General features: G+C 39.0%; 1 protein-coding gene across 7 annotated transcripts in view; it reads left to right on the top strand.

The window, feature by feature from the left end:
* SGIP1 (SH3GL interacting endocytic adaptor 1) overlaps window positions 1-22,662 on the top strand; it is a 228,096-nt gene that overhangs the window by 81,967 nt on the left and 123,467 nt on the right. For 6 of the 7 annotated variants that reach the window (XM_043461048.1, XM_043461047.1, XM_043461045.1 and 3 more), the window contains exons 3-4: window positions 16,257-16,320; window positions 21,250-21,274. In XM_043461048.1, coding sequence (XP_043316983.1) covers window positions 16,257-16,320; window positions 21,250-21,274 — 89 coding nt within the window. Of the gene's footprint in view, window positions 1-16,256; window positions 16,321-21,249; window positions 21,275-22,283; window positions 22,368-22,662 lie in introns of all 7 variants that reach the window. The other variant, XM_043461049.1, reaches the window with a different exon arrangement.

Below are 22,662 nucleotides of genomic sequence, written 5' to 3'. Positions count from 1 at the left end.
GTAGCCCTCCAGTCTCCTCTGTCCATGGGATTTCCCAGGCGAGAATACTGGAGTGGGTTGCCATTTCCTTCTCCAAGATGTCTTCCCAATCTTCCCAACCCAGGGACTGAACGCATGTCTCCTGCATTGGCAAGCAGATTCTTTGCCATTGAGCCATCAGGGAAGTCCACACAAGTATTAATGAATCATATTTGTGTACATACACTCAAATATCTTCTTTCACCTTTGCTTCTACTTCTTCATTTACTTTGCTGGCTTTCTAGGGTGTTGGGTGTATTTTTGATGTGTGCTTGAATATGTGGAGGTTTGGTGGAGGTTCTTTTCTCAGTGATGGAAGGAATTTAACTTAAAAGTTCCTGATTTGGTTGCTTATATCCAGCAGGTATGGAGATCTTTTTCTGACACTTGGCCTTGGCCTGACTTGGAACCCTTTTCTCAATTCATGAAACTTAATGAACTACCTGCTGTGTGCAGGGCACTGAATTAGCTTCAGTGATGGGGCACAAGATGAGTGAGAAGTGGATCCTGTCCGCATGCAGCTTAAACTCCAAAAGAAGAAAGGCAATGCAAACTGAGCAAGCATGCACACAAACCGTCCTATGTGGCAAAGCTGGATGATTTTTGTCATGAAGTCTCAAGTTTTAGAAGAACTCCAGAGAAAAAAATAATTCTGGAGGAGACCCTCCTGCAGGTGTGTTGGGGTATTTCTGAAGCAGCTGGAGGATGGCTGGGTCTCTGTGGTTACTGGTTAAAAAGAAGGTGGTTCAAAGAGAGAGTCTTCAAAACAGAAGCTAGGACATAGGGCACAGACGTGCACACTTGTCTAGGGAATGAGAAGAATTTTCATTCGATTGCAGAGCAGACTATTTACAGAGTAATAGTGACAGATAAAACTAAAGAAATATGATAGATCAGGTCTGAAATGCCAGCCTAAGCAAGGAGATCTGTCTTCTGGTAACTTCAGAGCAGATTTAATTCTGCTTAAATCCTGGGGAGGGGAAATTGAACAGGCTCTACATAAACAAAATGGTGGTGTGGACAGGGAGTGTGCATGTGTTTAGGTGACTGCAGAAATGAGTGTGGAGCCACACACCCTTTTCAAAGGCATTTTAGAGGAGGAATATCTGGGGCAGACTAACTAGGATGCTAGCAAACTTTTGAATTTCGCATAGAATTACCCTTGTAAATGTGTCTGTTACAGGAAGAACAACATACATTTGTGGAAAGTACCACATAATTAACTTAATTCAGACTCAGCATTTGGATCGTGGTGTTTCTTCTATAAAACCCATTTCTAATGACTTTTTTCTGTTTTATTTTGGTTTCTTTATTGTCATTAAAGTCACCTTTTACCTTCTTCTGCCTTTGAGGTTATAGTCTCATAAATCGAAAAGTCTTCTTAGAGTACTTAGCAGAAAATGTAATCAAAATGCTGAAAGCCAAATTTCAGCTTGAAATGGTATTAGTGTCACTGGGAATGTGACCCGGATTGTTGGGGGAATGCTATTCAGCCAAATAGGGATTCATGACACTGTTCTAGATATTTAGAAAGTAATGAGATATACTTAGCATAGGAGAAATGAGATATACTTAGCATAGGAAAAAACCATACTCAAACTTTAAAAAATTCTGTATTCTAGAACACCATGAGAAATAGTTTGTGCATGCTCTTTCTCTCTCTCTCTGGCTTTCTCTATCTCTCTGGCTCTCTTGATCTCTCTTTCTCTCTTACATATATATATATATATATTTTTATTATATATTTATTTATACACACCTATGTTGCCCACTCACATATAAGGAAGCAATATGGTAAAGTATATTCAGGGAGTTTGAGTTCAGGAGTTATAGGGGTTTCATTAGTTTCAAGGCTCTGAATTAGTTTGAATCTCAATTAGGATTGTCAAATTTGGTATGCTTACATACTATCATAAATGGTAAACTCTTTAGTGGTGAGAAATGCTCAGATATTCAGCTATTCTGATAAATATTTTAGAGTTCCTAAACAGAACCCACTTCTAATGCTGGTTTTCAAATAATTGGTAAATCAATGTGATTGTGTCTTTTAATGATCTAGAATTGACAACTTATTTATTTAGCACATCGCAGTGACCATTATACAAATTACTATTGGAGCTCTCTGGTACTAAGCAATTCACATTGCTGGTAGGAAAAAAAAAAAGATAGATGATGTCACTTTCCTGCTCCAATGCTTTCAATGTCTTCCCATTGCACTTTAAAATCTAAAGTCCTTAACTTGACCTTCAAGAGCCTGTATAATTTGGCCCCTGACATCCTATCTCGTGTCACTCTTCATCTTAAACACCACACAGGTATGCACGCATGTCTCATCCATGAATTGGCAAGGAGATGCCAAAGTGGATGACAAGTACTTAATTGAAGGAGGGTGTTTTAAAGTTTTAGTAACTGATCTTTGACCTCACATAATTCAAGCATCATATTAGATACTGTATCTCTAGTCCAGAAGCATCCATGGCACATGAAAGATGTCTAGTACATTCCTATTCTATCAACCACCAAATGAGAAGATGAGATCTTCTGATGGTGATTCCATATACTCGAAAGCTAGCAGGACTCTGGGCATTTAATAAAAGGCTAGAGTTATTGGTGAAGAGAATACTGACTAGTGATAGGAAAAGTTACCATCTGAGCTTCCTAGGTAAATATGAGGACCTAGAATCAGAAAATCATTGGTAGACCAATAGACATGAATTTAAGTGATTAGATTATAAGATCCATAAATAAAACACGGGAACAATAATATGACTGCTTAGCCTACCAAGATGCTGAGGCAATGGCTTAATAAATCATCATACCTACCAAGAGTTAACTTTCCAAGAGGATTGACTTGATATTTTCTACCTCCAGTGAGAACAGACTAAAAGAGAGCAGGTCTTCATTGCAACTTGATAGATTTATATTATCCAACAGGCATAATTTCATGACAATGAACTTTATTACTTATTGGAAATTATAGCCAAAGGATGGATGGATGGGTGAGTGAGCGGACAGAAGTACAGAGGATCGGTGAATGGATAGGTGGTTGATGATAATGACTATTGTTAGTATAAATCTTAGAAACAGAATCAATCCACATGTATTCCAGAGACCTCTCAAAAGAAATTAGACCTAAATTCTGAACTTAGTTCCCTTTTAACCTTTATTTTGTGTATGTTCCTCTGATAACTGACCTTTTTTGAAAAAAATAACTCCATATTTATGTGTTTTTAACTTTTTAAATCATTTGCATTCCTTTTTAGAAGCAGGCTCCATGGTTTCTCACTAAATACAGCTGGCTAATAGCTGTGATGTATTGAGTTGGCCATGCCATGTAAATTTTCCCTTTGTTTACCTCTCTGCCTCCAAGTAGTAGGTTAGAATTAAAACCAAAATGATTCTGTGTAGGACATGTTCCAGCTTTCTTTTTAAAATTCACCTTTGAAGAATTTAATTCACAGTGCTAAATGCCACATATACTAAAAATTTATAGAGATTTTACCAAAGGACTTGCCCCTTTCTCTCTGGATGAAATATTAAAAAAAAAGAGAGAGAATATGAAAAGTATTTTTGTTATTGTGCAGTTTGCTTGCTTTTGGGTTTATTTTCTTGTTGAAAATGGAGTTTTTTGCAAATGATATTTGGTGAATTACAATTCAATTGAATTTTTCTGTTTATGCCTGAAAACCAGAGTCATGCTGTGCAGGATCATTAACTTCAGTTCTGTCTACATGTCATTATCAGGCTGAGGAGGGACTGGAGATGGAAGGGAGAGAAGAGTGTCAGTGGATATAGTGAGAGAGAGAGTGAGGGAGAGAGAGAGAATAAGAGGAAAATCATTTACAGAACAAGGTTCTCATGGGACAGGTCAAATTAATTTCACTACTGCTTGAAGTATTATTCTTCCTATCCGGCAAGAAGCAGAAAACAAATTCTACATACTGCTAACCCAAGTAAGAATAACACTGGCCTACTTTCAATCATGCTGGGATGACCAGCGGATTAGTTTGTAATAGATTTGCACACAGTAAAGCCTTCACCAATGATGTAGTATTTTCCTGCTTCAGGAGATAGTTGTGTTTCTTACTGTGAGTATTAAATCCTCCCCCCCCCCATCTTTTATGATGTGTGTGTGTTCAGTTGCTCAGTTGTGTCCAACTCTTTGTTACCCCATGGACTGTAACCTGCCAGGCTTCTCTGTCCATGGGATTTTACAAGCGAGAATACTGGAGCGGGTTGCCATTTCCTTCTCCATAAAATATCTCCAGATATTTTATGATAGATGTCAGTAAATTCCATTTCTTGATCTTGGTTTGGTTTTCATAGCTGTAACCAGGAAAACCTTGAGATTTTGAAATTTTGATTATTTTCAGATTTGATGTTATGTTTTTATTTTTAAAGGAATAGAGCAATGGAGATGCTGTAAGTGCTGAAGTCAGTCATTTAGTTACTTTTAAGTAATCTGTTAGAAGAGCTGATTTCTCATTGCTTTGTAACTATCAAAACTGCAAAAAAAAAAGCAAGAGAAATCTGCATAAAATAATGTACAATATTTATTTTAGGTGAGATATAAAGCCTTTACACCCACTGAAACTTTACAAATACCTTTTGTAATAGATGAGAAAACTGAGACTCAGAGGTTGTGTAATTTGCCCCAGGAGGTAGTGAAGCTGGGATTTGAACAAAAGTTTTTCAGAGCTCAAAGCTCCTACATTTTTTTACAACTATATATGTTTCCTATGGATCTTGTTACTGTTGTTTAATCCTTAAGTCCTTTCTGACTCTTTTGTGACCCTGTGCACTGTAGCCTGCTAGGCTCCTCTGTCCATGGGATTTCCCAGGCAAGAATACTGGAGTGGATTGCCATTTCCTTCTCCAGGGGATCTTCCTGACTCAGGAATCGAACTTGCCTCTGCTGCATCGCAGATAGATTCTTTACCACTGAGCTACCAGGAAAGCTCACCTTGTTACTATGTTTAATGCTTAATGGAAATTGTTCACCTACTTAAAATTCTTCCCATTTTCACTCAACTCCTTCATTGCCGTGATATTGACATAGCAAATCTAGGTCCTTTTGTGGCAAGCCTGTTTCATGACCATTTTTGTTTCAACATTTTCTTCCATGTCACCATGTCCATATTCCTTAAAAATCATTATTATTTTTAGCCCTTAAAGTCTTAATTGTCTTAGGGTCATCTCCATTTTAGTGCACTAACCTGAACTCCCATATATCAAACCTGATCTTCAAGGTGCCATCCACATCAGCCTCTTTTGCAATCCAATTCTAATGGAGTGTGTCACTAACGTGCATATTTCTGAGAGTGGACTCAGCTCAGAATGAAAGGGTGCTATTTTATAAAGAGGCTCTGTACTCACCAAGTACAAAGATCACCTGGATTTCCTTTGAGTCACATAAAAATGAAGGTAAAGCATTCAGACTGAAGAGCACATGCCCACCAGTTTTGAATAATTTGGGTTAAAACGGCAAATGCGTAGATCAATCAACAAACATTTGTTAACTGACTATGCCAAGTACTGCTTGACATTGAACTTGACATTGAACTTCATATTCCCTGGTACTCGCCTTTATTAAGCATCTCCCATATCTTAGGCAGTAGTCTTGATGCTGAAAATCATAAATATCATAAAAAATCATGGGAGGAACTGGCTTTCTTCTTAACTGGTCTTAAATTTTTCTGTAAGAACTTCTTAAAACAAAGAATCTAAATTGGATTATATTACCTATATTTAAAACTTAGAGGAAGAGCTAATACACAAAGTATTTTAATCTTTCCTGACAGAAATACAGTGGCCATCATAATGAATAGATATTACCAGTGAGAGTTGCTGTCAATACGCGGCATTATGCCCAGGGCAATTAAATTTGCCTGTTTTTTATTACTGAGACCAAATGTTTGGCCTGAGTTCCTGGAGAAAATAAGTAATTCCATTACATGTGATTCACCTTTGAGTAACCCCTCAAGCTGACGAAGACTTAAGCTGAGAATTCATGTTTATCACAGAAATAATTCATTTAGGAAACATTTATTGGGTCTCCTTATGTTCACTGGGCAGCACACAAAGATGTAAATATGCAACATACAGTCTTTGTGCTTAACAAATGTCCTGCCTAATTTCCCTAAAAATCTTTCAATTTTAAAAAAATTAAAGTTTTTGTGTTTGCTTTTGCTCTTGTTTTTGACAAGAGGGCAAAACAAATTGTGAACTAACAGAAAGATATGCCAAAGATATGGAGGGCATGGGCTCTGAAGTCAGGCAGAGGGGACTCTGAATGTGGTCTGTCAATTACCACCTGTGTGACCTGGCTCCAGTCACTCCTCATGAACCATGGTATGTAATCAATAACATAATAGCTCCTACTTTGTAAGGTTGTATTAAGATAGGGAAGTTCCTGACAGATTTCCTGAAACATCTTAAGTACTTAAAAAATTACGTTTATTTGGTTTTTATTTATTTGGTGTGTTTTGGACTAAATTGAGCTTTTCAATGTGCTGTTATATATGTTCTTCACCTAAAAATGTGGTGAGGTCACACCACACTGCTTCCCCGAGTCTCTGTTCCTTGCCTTAATGCACATGCCTTCAGATAGGTCCACCCCATGCAGTTTAGGGCTCCTTCTCCTCTCCCCTGATACCTCTATATACACAGATATCAAAAAACTAAACATTAATGGAATATAGAGAGCAAAAATCCAGAAAAGCTGCTTGATTTTTGTTTTAATTATACAAACATTCAGTGACTTTTTTTAAAAAGTGTTAAACAAACAAGGATGGTGTGTCCACCCCGTACTGGGCATTGCCCTGGGTACTGCAAGAAGCATCAGGACCACCCAATAAGAGGTTGCTTGCCTTAAAGACATACAGACTTGGCTCAAAATCCTGATCATACCTAATTTCTTTGTTTGATAATCTTGGAAAAGGAACTTAATCACTTTGAGTCTATTTCTTAGTCCATACCATAGGAGTTAGTAATAACATCTGTACTTGTTGAGAGGGTTGTTGTTGTCATGTCTGACTCTTTGCAACTCCATGGACTGCAGCACTCCAGTCTTCCCTGTCCTTCACCATCTCACGGAGCTTACTCAAACTCATCTCCACTGAGTCAGTGATACCATCCAACCATCTCATACTCCGTTGCTCCCTTCTCCTTGAGCCTTCAATCCTTCCAGTATCAGGGTCTTAATGAGTTGACGCTTTGCATCAGGTGGCTAGAGTACTGGCACTTCAGCTTCAGCGTCAGTTCCTCCAATGAATATTCAGGGTTGATTTCCGTTAGGATTGACTGGTTGACTCCTTGCTGTTCAAGGGACTCTTAAGACTTCCCCAGCACCCAGTTTGAAAACATCAGTTCTTCAGTGCTCAACCTTCTTTATGGTCCAACTCGCACATCCATACATGACTACTTGGAAAAACCAAAGCTTTGACTAAATGGACCTTTGTCAGCAAAGTGACATCTCTGCTTTTTAATACACTATCTAGGTTTGTCGTAGCTTTTCTTCCAAGGAGCAAGCATCTTTTAATTTCATGGCCACAGTCACCATCCTCAATGATTTTGAAGCCCAAGAAAGTAAAGTCTGTCACTGTTTCTGTTTTTTCCTCATCTTTTTGTTATGAAGCGATGGGACTAGATGCCATGATCTTAGTTTTCTGAATGTTGAGTTTTAAGCCAACTTTTTCACTCTCCTCTTTCACCTTCATCAAAAGGCTCTTTAGTTCTTCTTCACTTTCTGCCATTGGGTGGTATCATCTGCATATCTGAGGTTATTGATATTTCTCCTAGCAATCTTGATTCCAGCTTGGGATTCATCCAGCCTGGCATTCCGCATGATGTACTCTGCATATAAGTTAAATAAGCAGGGTGACAATACACAGCCCTGTCAAACACTTTTCCCAATTCTGAACTAGTCTGTTGTTCCATGTCCCATTCTAACTGTTGCTTCTTGACTTACATACAGGTTCCTCAGGAGGCAGGTCAGGTGGTCTGGTATTCCCATTTCTTTAAGAATTTTCCAGTTTGTTGTGATCCACACAGTCAAAAGTTTCAGCATAGCCAATGAAGCAGAAGGAGATATTTTTCTGGAATTCTCTTACTTTTTCTATGATCCAGTTGATGTTGGCAATTCGATCTGTGGTTCCTCTGCATTTTCTAATCTAGCATGTACATCTGGAATTTCTTGGTTCACATATTGTTGAAGACTAACTTGAAGGATTTTGAGCATGACCTTACTAACATATGAAATGAGCACAGTGGTATGGTAGTTTGAACATTCTTTGGCATTGCCCTTCTTTGGGATTGGAATAAAAACTGACCTTTCCCAGTCCTGTGGCAACTTCTGAGTTTTCCAGATTTGCTGGCATATTGAGTACAACACTTTAACTGCATCATCTTTTAGTATTTTAAATAGCTCAGTTGGCTAATTTTGAAAAAAGCTTAGCCTAGTGCCTGGCACATTTGAAGGACCTAGTGAATTAGTGCTGTCTTTCCCTCACTTCTAGGGATTACAGAGAGAAAAACTAAGGTTGTTCCTCCAAACCTCATGTCCTGTGGAGATATGAATCTTATATCGAAATGAACACAATTCCTCTCATAGTGTCTGTAGTTTTGCTGCAAATGACAGCCAGTAAGAAGTCAAATTGAGATATGATCCCAGATCTTTGATTCCAAAGTAGGCCATGGATTGTGTTCCCTTCTACCCTGCTTCTGGGGGCTGTGTCTTCATGCTTCTGAGGCAGATGAGATGGTTTGCATTCCTCTATGAACTGTGTTTTACATACCGACCTTAAACAACTGTCACTGCCACCCTCTCCTCCTTCCAGTGCTCCTCTTTCTTCCAAAGCTCCGGGTCACTCTTAGAGCTAGCCTTGTGCCCAAGCCTTTTCTCTTGTCCAAGCTCTGCTCAAAAGCACTGTTTGTAGAGGGGTGGGAAGCAGAAGGACCAGATATACCCCAGGAACATGATCCCCAGAAGTGCCACCTTTTCAACAATTTTAAAAGCAATATGCTTATATGGGGTGTTTAACACCATAGTTAAGAGCTGTTAGTGAAAGCAGTATGTAAGCAAGACTGTGACATGAGTGGAAAATGAAAGTGTTAGTCGCTCAGTCCTGTCTGACTGTGACCCGATGGACTGTAACTTACCAGGCTCCTCTGTCCAAATTCTCCAGGCAAGAATACTGGAGTGGGTTGCCATTTTCCCTTCTCCAGGGGATCTTCCTAACTCAGGGACAGAACCTGGGTCTCCTGCATTTCAGGCAGATTCTTTACCATCTGAGCCACCAGAACATGAATGAGAAAGGTAATAGAGAGTAGTGCCACATCTCTTCCCCTCCCCCAGCCCCTTTAAGATAGCTGGGAGATAAACCAACTTGCCACCAACATGCTGATGATGGTGACCACTCCACCTTTGACCTCTCGTTGTCTTACCAGCTAGCAGTGGGATGGTAAGAATTCAGTACAAGGAGAGAAAGGAGGAGGTGCTGGCAGAACTCTGCACTTACACTCCCATATGGCATGACAGCATCTCTGGTGAAGAGCAGCATCTTCTGTGTTCTGTGCGGTTAGTCCTCAGCTACTGCCTACAGGATGCTTACACCTTGATTTCTCCTATTTTGATCTCAGCTCCAGGACTGTTATCTCAATCTGTCCATCTAAAGATGGAAAAGTATTTTAGGGAAAATACTTTTTTTTTACTTTTTAGGGAAAAGTATTAATATTTCAAGAGTAATTTTTAAAAATAGGAGACATGAAGCTAACCAAGCAAAAACTCTGTGGTTTCTTTTGAGTATCAGATTTTGATGTTTTATCTAAGATAAAACAGAGTATTGAGGCCAAATTCTTTTTTGGAAGATCCTTCTTAAAAATTCTATTTTCTGTGTAACATTTAAAGGCTAAATTTAGAATTTAGTGTTTACTTAATGAATCCCTACAGAACAGTTATACCTGAGAGAAAAGAAAATTGATAAAGGTAATTTTTTGCTGTACTATTTCTTCTTCACCTGCAGAGTTGTATACTCAAAGTCAGGAAGTTCTAAGGTATCTTTAGATTCTAAGGTATTCTAGAATCTTTAAGTTCTAAGGTATCTAATTTAAAAATATAATTAGTTCAAAGACATTTCAGAGAAGAACATTAGTGAACACAGTCATTTGTGTTTGAAATTTAAAAGACTTTTTAAAGTTATTTTTAAACACTTTCATACATTTTGGAGCTATCATAAGAAACGTATTTTATATGGTCACCCTGTTTGCAAACATTGACCACTCACATAACTGAGACCAAGAATTTCATGATATAGTCTTCATCCTTTTTACAGGCAATGCACACTTAGTTTTTGTCTTCTATTTCATTTTTGAGTGAAAGTTTCACCCTAACAAATTGATTTCATAAGCTTCCAGTGGTCTGATGTACAGTTTGAAAAGGAGATGAGAAATAATTTCTCTATGTTATTACAATTGAATGAATTATTTTAGGGAATATTCTATTTGAGAACCACTATGGGGCAATGAAAATAAAGACAGACATCTATTACATAGTGGTGTGGCTAGCTTCGTGAAGCTTACCATCTAGTAGGGGTTAACATAACACTGTGATCCGATGAGAAAAGCTGAAAGGAACATTAAAAATGTGTTCATGATAAGCATTTTGTAAAAATCTGTTACATGAGAAAGAAGTGCTGGAGGTTTAGTTGTAGTTATCAGTTGTCATGGACATACCAGTTTCTTGATAGTGAAGGTCATCACGAAGACAGATTTGTGACTATATAGCTCCCAGTTTCTTTACTAAATATTGACAACTTTAGCACAAAAATAAATAAAAAGGAAAAAAAAAAAAAGATCCCAAACTTATAAGCCAGTCCGCCTTGTCTCTTTCTCTTCTTCTTTGCTCCCTCCTATCTTCCTCCCCTTGGTCACAGAATGATCTGGCTTGAATTATTCTGTTTCTTTTTTATTGTGATGAAATGTACATGATAGAATTTACCATTTGGGCCATGTTAAAGTGTATTCAGTACATTCTCAGTGTTGAGTAGCCGCTAGCACTTTATAGTTCCTGAACTTTCGTACCATCCTAGAAGGAAACTCCCTACCAACTAGGCAGTCACTCCTCTCTTCCCCTCTTCCTCGCCCTTGGCAACTTCTCCTCTGTTTTCTGTAACAATGAATTTGCCTGCCCTTGATATTTCACAAAAATGGATTCATGCACTGGGTGGTTCTTTGTATCTGGCTTCTTTCATTTAGCATAATGTTTTCAAGGTTCATGCATGTTGTAGCATGTGTCAGTACTGCATTCCTTTAAATAATATTACATTGTATGGGTACCCCACATTTTTTTTAAATTCATTTGTTCATGGAGAACTGTTTCATTTTTAAGGGGGATTTATTCAGAAAATACTTGTAAATGATTAGACATGCCTTTAAAGGTTTGATTACATATGTACAAGGTGGCACCTAAAGGCTTTCAAAGAAATACGATGCCTATTTGTAGAAGCTTGAGTATGATAAAAAGTACTGTATATCCAGAAGCTCAGGAAATAGTACTGGGTCTGACCTACGGATTTAGGATTTAGGATTCATCTACTTATAGATGGAAAATGAAACCATGATAGAGCAATGAATGAAACTGCCCCCCAAGGAGCGGATGTAAAGACAATTAGGACACAGTCCAGCAGAACTCTGGGGATCCGTGGGTAAAGAACCTCCAATACCCACCCCTAGAGATGATGATAGATAAAACCTAACTCAGGTAAACCCTCAGGCTCCTCATTTGCAAAGAAAATACCTACTTTTTCACAAGGCTTGTAAGAAATTTAAATGAGTCAACATATGCGAAGCAGCTGGTACCCAGCCTGTAGGTTGGACCTCGGTTTTGGTAGCTACAAACATTACTCTATACATTTGTGCTATCGCTATTGTCAGTTTCTGCATCTTTGCTGTTTCATTACCTTGTAACATCATATCCAGGACTACCTATCTTGAAATAAGCTTTCCTACCATCTTCAAAGTCAGTCTATTTTTAAATTTTGCTGTTGTAGTTCCCAGACCTTACTAGCTTCTCCCATAATACCAGAGGAGGCTAAAGGAATCTAAATGAGGTGGAGAGATGCTGCGGGCACAGGCCAGACTTCCGTGTGCCTGACCCAGTTCTGCATGCACGTGGGAGGATGTTCTTAGCTCCAGAGCTTGGAAGAGGACTGTCCTAGCCTCAGATCATCAGAACATTAAAATTCTTCCTCTTTAGAAATCTTTGTTTAGACGTTGGCAAGGGAAAAGTTAATTACTTCATTTCTCAAAGACATTTGATCTTTTCCCTTCCATTTTTGGTAAAGAATAATTGACAAAAATTCTTGACCTATCCTAAGGATAATTATATTGTAGAAATTCACTTTAAAACTTTCATGTAGTTTGGGAGTCAGAAGTGAAAAAAATCATTGAATATAGTGTTTTTTAAACTTATTATGTTACCATATGTGGTGTCTTAAGCTTGTTACTACTATAAGATTTTTGACTATCCTTGTTCTCTTTTGAAGAATTTCTTTGGATATTTTTTAAAACTTTCTTTTGTATTGGGGTATATCCAATTAACAGTGTTGTGATAGTTTCAAGTGAACATGGTAGGGATTCAGCCATGCACATACATGTATCCATTCTCCCTCAAACTCCCCTCCTACCCAGGCTGCCACATAACATTCAGCAGAGTTCCATGTGCTATATCGTAGGTCCTTGTTGGTTATCCATTTTAAATATAGCAGTGTGGACATGTACATGCTCTGAATATTTTTAAATAAACTCTCAAAAGACTTGACAACACCTTTCCATTCACTTTTAGTTAATTTGGTATGATTGTTTCTTCCTGTGTCTTCTCAAACAGCTATTAAGATATGAATAACTTTTATATTTCATATTTTTTCATCTTTCAGAATTTTCTTTATAGTTTTCTAAATTTCTCACATCTTTCCATCTTTCAAGGGGTAAAAATTTTCAGTGTTTTCTCTTATTCATCAGTTTGATTAGTTTTGTTTTTCTGGAATGTCACACCTCTGGTGTATTTCTATATATATTCCATATATGAGAATGTATTCTACATATGGGAAATACGACTTTCATTGAAACTAAAACTACAGAATGGCATTGCATTTTGCGAATATGTGCAAATTCTTTCATTCCTTGTTGCTGGCTGATTTGTTGTAAACTGAGAGATGGAAATATTTTAAAAAATGTAACTCATATTCATCTACACAATTAGAAATGATGCTGGGGATGGACTCTGTCTCCTGAAGCCTGAGCCAGAGCACTTTTCACTGGAAAATGGACAACTCATGACGTTCATGACCTAGTTCATATTGGCTATTATCCAAATTTGGTGGTCAAAAACAGGACAGAGTCTATGAAAAACTTCTATTGCCTGTTCTGTTACTAATTTAATACAAGAATTACTGGAATTTGTCTGTATTTTCTCATCTGTTTGGTAGGACATGCTATCTCTTATCTCATGGTCAAGTTACAGGAACTAAAGTAATCTGAAAACATAAGATAATAATAGCATTTGTTTTATAATCCTATAAAAACCAGTATTGACCAGTGAATATAGCACACACTGGGAGCCCCAAAGCTGAATTAGAAGCATGGAGAAGCCAGTGAAGAGACTTAAAGCTCAAGAAGAATTATAGGAAGAAAATGATAATTTTGTCCCTATAAGGAGATAAGGCAATTAGAGGTGAGAAGTTTCTCACACTCAGAATTAAAAATGACAGAGGGAAGGTATTCCTAAATGTAATGGGTGGATAGTTTAAATGTCAGTAAGTTTTCTGTGAACACCTCATGTGGAGAGTAATGCAGAACAGCTTAATGTGGGAGGAGATTTTTTTTAAACAAACATTGACATTTTAAAGACCTAAACCTCTTAAATGGAATGACTGTTCAAATGCAAAATTAGACAAACAGAGGCATTTGGAGATTATATTTGAGTAGTATCTTGAGAGTCAGATAATGAATGACTCAGATCATCCAAGTGGTCTGGGCTGATTCATATATGTTAGAAGATGACATCAAATCTCTGATTTTGTCAGTGTTTTTCCCTGTGATCCACCTGGAGCATGCGTGCGTGCTCAGTCACTTCAGTCACGTTCAACTCTTTGCAACCCCAAGGACTGTAGCCCGCCAGGCTCCTCTGTCCATGGGGATTCTCCAGCAAGAATACTGGAGTGGGTTGCCGGGCCCTCCTCCAGGGGATTTTCCCAACCCAGGGATTGTCTCCTGCATTGCATGTGGGTCCTTACCCACTGAGCCGCCCGGGACGCCCAGTCCACCTGGTGGCGATAGGGGCAGTCGCTCAGTCGTGTCCAACTCTCTGCAACCCCACGGACTGTGCCTGCCAGGTTCTTCTGTCTGTGGGATTCTCGGGGAAGAATACTGGAGTGGGGAGCCGTTTTCTTCTCCAGATCCAGCTGGTAGTGCCAAACAAATTCTGAACATCAGTGACTTTTCCAGATTTAATTTGTGAAGAAAAATTTCCAAACCACCAGTAACAAGTCTGAGGTTTTGAAGATATAGGCAATGATATATCTGAATAAGACTCACTAACATGAGAAACTGGTTTCCCCAATGGCTCAGAGGTGAAGAATCCACCTGCAATGCAGGAGATGCAGGTTTGAACCCTGGGTCGGGAAGATTCCCTGGAGGAGGCAGGGAATGGCAGCCCACTCCTGTATTCTTGCCGGGGAAGTCCTATGGAGGGAGGTGTCTGACCGGCTACAGTCCATGGGATCAAAGAGTCGGACACGACTGAGAACACACACAACATGAGAAATGCAAGCCACACATGTAACTACAGGACATGAGGAGATGGGAATCCCAGACGGAACCTTGATAGGACAAGAATGCAAGATACAAGATTGGGCTTGGTTTATCTAGGATGGAAGAAAGGAGCCTTCTTATTCCAATAAGACATCTTAAATCTTAAATCAACAAAAATTATCTGGTTCCTGTGTTTGGTGCAGAGGATATAGAGAGCATATCCTTGGGCTCTGTCCTAGAAAGGCTTACAGTCTATGAGGGAAACTGACATAGGAACTAATAAGTGGAGTAATTTGTTGTATTATAATACATCATTGTTGTTTAGTTGCTAAGTCAATACATATAAGAGCAAAATGTGAGAAACCGACAGGATAGTCGGTTTCTGACTACACTAGCATTAGGAGGCCCTCACAAAGGAGGTGGAAGTTGATGGGGCCTTGGAAGCATGTATGGAAGTTCTAAATATCAACAAGATAGGAAAAGCATTTCAGCCAGTGGTAAGGACCAAACAAGGAAAAAAGAAATGTTGGAGTACAGATGTTGTAGTATGTTCAGAGAATCCAATAAAGCCACCAAATTGAGAAAGTAGAAAAGGATGAATTGAGAATATGGATACAAGGATGTGTCAGGCCAATGTGGCTCTCTCGTGTGGTTTACATGAGTTCTGTCTTGGAACTATCCTGTTCTCAAGAATACGTCTAACCTGGAAATGACTGTTCTAAATCTGTGATTGGGTTTCTTGGCAGAGTGCCTATTTGGAGAATGAATAACAATAATCTAAGAATAGTTTGCCAACTTTTCTGTACCTGGTCCTGGTCTCCTTTCCATTTATTTATATTCTTTTTAAAGAAATAATTTTATTTTTTCTTTAGTTTTGGCTTCACTGGGTCTTCCTTGCTGTGTGGGCTTTTCTCTAGTTGCAGCAAGCCGGGCCTACTCTCCAAATGCAATTTACAGGCTTCTCATTGCAGTGGCTTCTCTTGTTGGGGGGTATGGGCTTTAGGTGAGGGCTTCAGTAGTTGAGATTCCAGGGCTCTAGAGCACAGGCTCAGTAGTTGTGGCAAACGGGCTTGGTTGCACCGCAGCATGAAGGATCTTCCTGAATCAGGGATCGAACCCACATCTCCTGCATTAGCAGGTGGAGTCTTTACCACTGAGCTACCAGGGAAGCCTATTTTTATATTCTTACATTGCTTATAGTGCTAAGAGCTTACAGTGCAATGTCCTTGATAAACTCTGTTGAATAATATGAGAATGAGTCTTACACATATGCGCGCGCACACACACACATGCATACACATGAAGAAACTTTCATGGCTTTTTGAACATTCAGATTTAACTAATGTGCTGCAACTTTAAAAATAGTTCACTTGAATGTTGCTAGGAACATTTGAAAATAAACTTTCTGACCTTTTGTTGTTTTCCCACAGGATTGAAAAAACGTACAAGGAAGGCCTTTGGAATACGGAAGAAAGAAAAGGACACTGATTCTACGTATGTACTTGAGGAGCACGCCACTGCTCAGCATCAGCTGACGGTGCCCGTGTGGGAATGTGGATCTGGTTTGGGCTGCTGTAGAGAAGAATAATGAGCCCATTAAACCTCTTGTTTGGCTGGAATCCCTGCAAGAAAGTTACAAAGTGGGAAAATCAATAGTTGTTTAGACACAGTTGAAAAGGAAAAGGGTTATCTTGATCACACACCTTTAGCTTTTCCTTCTGTGTAGGTTTATCCTGCATAAATGTTATCACAGAGCATTGCCCTGTGGCCTTGTCCTCTGATCATTTTTAATTCATGCAAAGTGAGGTATCTTTCATATAACTAAAACAGCTAACATTTGAGATGACTGAACTGGTAACTAGTAGTTAGTAAATTCTCAGTGAATGGCAGCAGCCACTACTCTTACTAGTACAAATTAATATGTGGCAAGTTCCTTTTGAGCAACTAAAAATGGAATTTCCTGGGAAATTCGAGGGTGGAAAAGCTCATATTTAAAGAGATGTTCAATGAAGTTTCAAAGTGGGAGGAGCCTTGAGTTTGATCTTCAAGAAGATGAGGACATGCATTTCATGCAAAGGGAGCAACAGCCAAAGCAGAGATGTAGAAAATCCAAGGAGGTCTTCAGGACAAGCTAAACAGGGCAGTCTGTCTACCTGTCAACTGCTGGTAAATGTGATGATGGGAGGTGAGGCTGAAAAGATCAGGGCTAGATAGGAAGGGCTTGAAGTGCCAGGCTGAGGTGTCTGGGCTTCCTTCCTTAGACAGTGTGCAACCTTGAAGCCTTGAGGCTTTTAAACCAGAGACTGTAAAGGACTGAGGGGGTAAAAAGCTATGTTTTGTCTAAATATCAGATGTCAAGTCTCCTGATCTTACCTTTTCTTTGTCCTTTCTCTTTTGGTAAATAGTTATTTCATGGAAACTACATTTACTCTATCTAGTCTTGCCAATGTTTTTAAATGATTAAATTAGAAAAATTTCTGAGCATTATACAACTTCCATTATTTCTTAATAAATTGCCATTTTTGAAAAGTTAACCAGAATAGGAGATGTTTCATTCATCAGAGTCAGGAGACCTGGGCTCTGGCTTCAGGTTTGCCAATAGCTCCACAGCCTTAGAATACACTTTCCTCTAATGGGCCTACCTTGATGTTAGAGTCTAATTTCCCTAAAAGGCCAGACACTGTAGCAGTCCGTCTGTCAGCAACATCGCGTCACCTACAATGTGCCACATGCTGTGTGGGATACTATTAGACATTTCTCAGGAGAACGTTGTTAGCAGAAACCAAATCCAGCTTTCTTTGAAGATAGTGTCTGTAACTGACTACACGTAATCTCTGGCGTGTGAAGAAAACTAAAAAGGATAAAAGCTCCCTCAAAAGGGAAAAGAGGTCAGACAACCTCCCCAGGGCAGGCTGAGCTATTTGCCTTTGGCGAAAGCACCGCTCTTCCATCATCACTTCTAAAATCATGAAAATGAGAAAGTTACTCCTCACGGCTTTGGGTAGATGGCCGACATCTCTCTGAAGTACTCTAATGAGACATTTGCTTATAAAATTCCAAGCATCTCTCCTTCACTTCTTGTAATCTGTAAAGTGTCCCAGTTTACTTAGGTGTAGCAAATTAGCTATCATCAGCGGTGATGGTCAAAGGACAAGCCATTTAATGTAAGCCTCTGCCTTTCAGGAACACCCTGATCTCTGATTGGGTCATATATCATTCTTGCAGAAGGCTGGGGAAGTATTCTGGCAATGTGCTATCCCTTCAAATTTAGGGAATGCTTATGATAGTCTGCCATCACTGAAACCTTGCTGATGCAAACTGTTTTCAGGGCTGTTGCAACTCCATGAGGGTTGCCAAGCAACCTGCTATGGTAGCTGCCAGCTCCAAATTCAGCTGATTGGGTGTCCTTAGATAGAGTGGGGTTAGAACCAGAGCTTCCTGATTTGATCATCATTACAATGGCTGATAGAAAGAGGAAAGGAGAGAGCCTGTGCTAAATGGCAGGCTCTGTGCAAGGTATTTTGTAATGCACTGATATCCTTTTCAATCCTCACAGTAATTCAATAAGGTTAGAAGTAATATCTCAATTTTAGAGATGAGAAATCAATGCCAAAATGAATTAATTGCTGAAGGCTACCCAGAAAATAAAACATGGATCCAGCTTTCTAGTCCAGAATCAAGTGACTATTCTTTTATCACCCAGGAAAAAAAAAAAAACAAAAAACAGAATAGATGGATAAAATTATAATCAAGACCAAAAGGGGGGTAATAGAGAAAAGGGAGTAGTGGCAAGAGGTAACTGTCATGTTTAAAAACAGAGGCAAAAGGTGCCTGGAAGATGATCAGTTTTAAAATGGAAATCAGTAAATATGGTGGGTTTGCTGTATTTATTTAAAAACATAAAAGTTAATAAGAGGGGGTTAGGAAATAAATTGAGGACATGCCCAATTGTCTGAGGCTGCTAAAATCTCTCTCTACTCCTCATCCTAGGTCAGCTTATATTGATATAATAACTTTAATCTAGATAACATTTTATGAGTATTTACAATGTTCTAAGCACCATTCCAGGCTCTTCATTTATATTAACTCACTGAATCCTTTACCCTGTGAGATATATACTGTTATCACAGCTGTTATGTAGATGAGGAAACTGAAACGCAAAGGGGTGAAGTTCTTGTCCGAAGTTCTGCAGCTAGGAAATCTGAGTTGATTGAACCCTGCAGTCTGGTGCTGTAGCTGGTGCTCTCCACCACCATGCTTACTACCACCCTACTGGGAAGAACCAGCCTCAAATCCATCAATGGATAAGGCAAAGGATTCAAATAGACATCAACACTGCTATCTACAATTACATTTATTCTGATGAAAATGTTTGAAATGCCGTCCCTATGGCGGTAATACTCATGAAACCAAGTAGCCTCCCATTTAAGATCCCCTTGCATCTATCACCTGCCCCTAAAGTGCCTCTGGATCTGTCCTACGCAAAAGTTAGCAAAATCTCCTCTCTCCTGATCCCTTAGCAGAGGCTGAAATCCTAGTAAGAAATGTTTGTTTGTTTTTCAGTATATAAATCTGATAAGGAAAATTGGCTTTGATGAGTGTGAGTTGGTACTTTTCTCTGTGCTGCCACCTGGGTTTATTGTGGTCATAATAACCCACTGGATTTACTTGCTTGTCTCAAAAAGCATGTCTTCTTCATCATTTTATCTCCTGAGTTTAGTCTAGTGCCTGGCCCATTATAAGTCCCTCAATATTTGTTCAATGAATTATATATAATTCTTCCTATCCTTCTTTCTTAGATGAAATTTCTTTGAACCAACTGTTAGTAATTCTCATAGCCAGCAAATGTCCAAACACCCTCAGGCTTCTGTCAACTCCCATGGTCTTTCAAAATCAGGGTCCTCTCTACTTCTAGCCCCTGTATCACTGATTCATGCTTGCATCCACGTGGAAATGATTATGAAAAATAATGCACTCCCTTCAAATAATTTGTAATCCAAGTAGAATGTTCTGCTAATTTTGAAGGGGGTGTTGGCAGGGAAAGGAATCAAACCTTGGAGCTAAGAAGATGTCCCAGTAAATAAAGAATATTTTACTTGGTCCCACCTCCTAACCACTCCTGGTGGCTCTGCTGGTAAAGAATCTACCTGCAATGTGGGAGACATGGGTTCGATCCCTCGGTTGGGAAGATCCCCTGGAGAAGGGAGCAACTACCCACTCCAGTATTCTGGCCTGGAGAATTCCATGAACTGTACAGTTCATGGGGTCGCAAAGAGTTGGACATGACTAAGGGACTTTCACTTTCATTTTCACTCCACCCAAGCACTTACTAAGGTTTCCTTCCAAACAGTGCAGGTCCTCACCTGAGCATGATTATGGTCTCCATGTTAATATAATAATATTTTTCTATCTCCTAATATTAATTAATATTAGAATTAATATTAATTAAAATATTAATATTAGAATTAATATTAATTAAAATATTAATATTAGAATTAATATAAGAGGTTATAAAGTTACAATGACTACCCTTTTATTTCTCCCTTTCTTCTGTTCCTCCGGTTCAATTTTCCAGAGTAACAGTAATACCCTTCCTCTATTGCTATAAAGCCTAACGTGGCTGCAAGTGGGCAGTTTTGTGTTTGTTCCTAGGGTAGAGCCATCAAGGAAGAGGAAAAAAACCTTTAACAAACATTTTTGAAGACTTAGTATGTGTTGGGAATCATTATAGGTTCTTTATATACTTTTCATGCTTAAACTGACTTAGAGAGGTTAAGTAATTTGTCCAAGATTAGAGAATTAGTAAATAATGGAGTCGGAACACCTAGATTCATCCTTCTCTAAAGACCTTATTCTTAAACACTGTAGCCTAGCATCACTGTGGATTAAATACCCTGGGCTTTAGTCATCAAAGTGAACCATTTAGTAAAATTGCCCTTTATTTCCTGCTCTCATGTAATCAAAGGAGCAGTAAATATAGAAAGATGGAGGAAAATACAGATTCTCAAAGTGACTTGAAAAATACCATAGAAGTTCCTTCTTATAAGGGGAAATTCAAGACCACTTATGGGGAGAAGATGAGAGAACAAATCGATTGGCATTCCTGGTGGCAGTTTTAAATGGAAGCCGATTAAATGGGACAGCTCTTACTGAATTCTCTTCTCAAAAGTGGGCAAGACACTGCACCAACAACTTGTGCCTTTAGGATTTCAATTTTTAATGAATCTCTCCCTCCCACATACATGTACACACACCCCACACTGAAATATCATTCAACCAATTTGTTTTGATTAGCTTACATTAGCCAGGTTTACTGGGGTGGGAACTGGTGAGAGGTGGTTAATGACTCTTATTGTTGTACTTGAGTCTGTGTAGCAAGAATGATTCATTTTCCTAATAGCTACTAATTTCTTTTTGTTACAGAGGTTCACCAGATAGAGATGGAATTGTAAGTATTTAAATGACCATTTTTAGTAGGTTTGCATTTCAACCTATGCTAGTTTAAATTTCTTAAAGCCCCATTTCATTTTTTTTTCCTGCAGGGGGAAAAAATGAGCTTAAAGGACTTTTCAGACCTCTTACTGTTGTAATTTTTTGTAGTAATTGCACGGGACATAATTACAGTCTTGGTCAAGTTAAACTTATTTATTGCATTCACCTAAAACCTTGCTCCAGAGCAGGCAAGGCAACCAGTCATCAATATGATGGGTCAAAAGTCAGACAGTTCCTGCAGGGGCTGCTACCATCAACTGTTATTTCATTTCCAATTTAATGATATAAGAGCTCATTATATGAGAATGCTTTTCTCCAACAGAGGCCACAAAGTCATAATGGAGCTGAGATCCAATAAAATTGAAAGAAGCCTTTCCCTTTTTGCAGTTGAGCTGCAGATACATTTTCTGTATTAAATTCATAAGTAGGGAATGGTCTTGAAACCACTTATGCCTGAATTTATAGCCTGGAGGAGGAAAATATGTTCACTGGTTCAAGAGTTAACAGGAACTCTGGTTCCTTGCTGGTCACCAGATTTCTTGCTTTTTTAGAGAAGTCGGTGGTGCATGAGCTTGGATTTATCCAAGTTGTCCTGATGACAGGCTGCACCAACTTCTAAAATGACTTCCTTCGAAGCTGAATCAGATGCCTATTCAGAAGGTTCAAAAGAACAGCTGTTACTGAAGGAGGGAAAAAAGGGACTCACATTAGGCTCATTGGGCTGGAGTGGGAACGAAAATAAACCTGATAGATAATTTTTTTTTTGAAAAGTCACCCTTTATAATATTAGACCTAAATTGGGGTGTTAACTGCAGCTATGGTAGGAGTTTTTCTCCCACATTTAACTCAAGGTTCTTAGCTTCGGGGTGCCTTTTGCATTCATGTAGTTCTCTCCATGAAATGTTAAAGAAGTAGACTGAAATTTATCAGACATTGGGTAACACTATAATCAAGGCTCTATTCAGCAGGGGAAAAAAAAGACCCAGAAGACTCAGCTTCTCCTCACCTCTTGCTTCTGGCTCAGAGCCCTCTCGTTAACTCTGTCTCAGGTACTCTGCTTCTGTGTCTTCTCTTTGCTTCTGTCTTAGCCCCCTCCCTGAGTTCTCTTGTCCCCTTCATCCTCACCCCTGCAAGACTCTGTTAGCTCGTCTCTGCTTCCCCTCCCTGCTGCTCCCAGGCTGGTTTGCTGTCTCTTGCTTTTCTCCCTCTGGCACCGTCAGTCCTGTCCATTTTTTTCTTTCTCTAAAGCTCCTCCCAGCCCTCCGGTCATCGTCTCTGAAGCCCCACTGCTGTCTCAGTTCTCTGCTCTTCTAGGGCCCCCCTGTTTACATCTTGAGTCGAACA

This window comes from Cervus canadensis, chromosome 2 (assembly GCF_019320065.1).
Source record: "Cervus canadensis isolate Bull #8, Minnesota chromosome 2, ASM1932006v1, whole genome shotgun sequence".
Lineage (NCBI taxonomy): Eukaryota > Metazoa > Chordata > Mammalia > Artiodactyla > Cervidae > Cervus > Cervus canadensis.
Note: the sequence above shows the minus strand (reverse complement) of the source record. Positions and strands in the feature narration are given on the sequence as shown.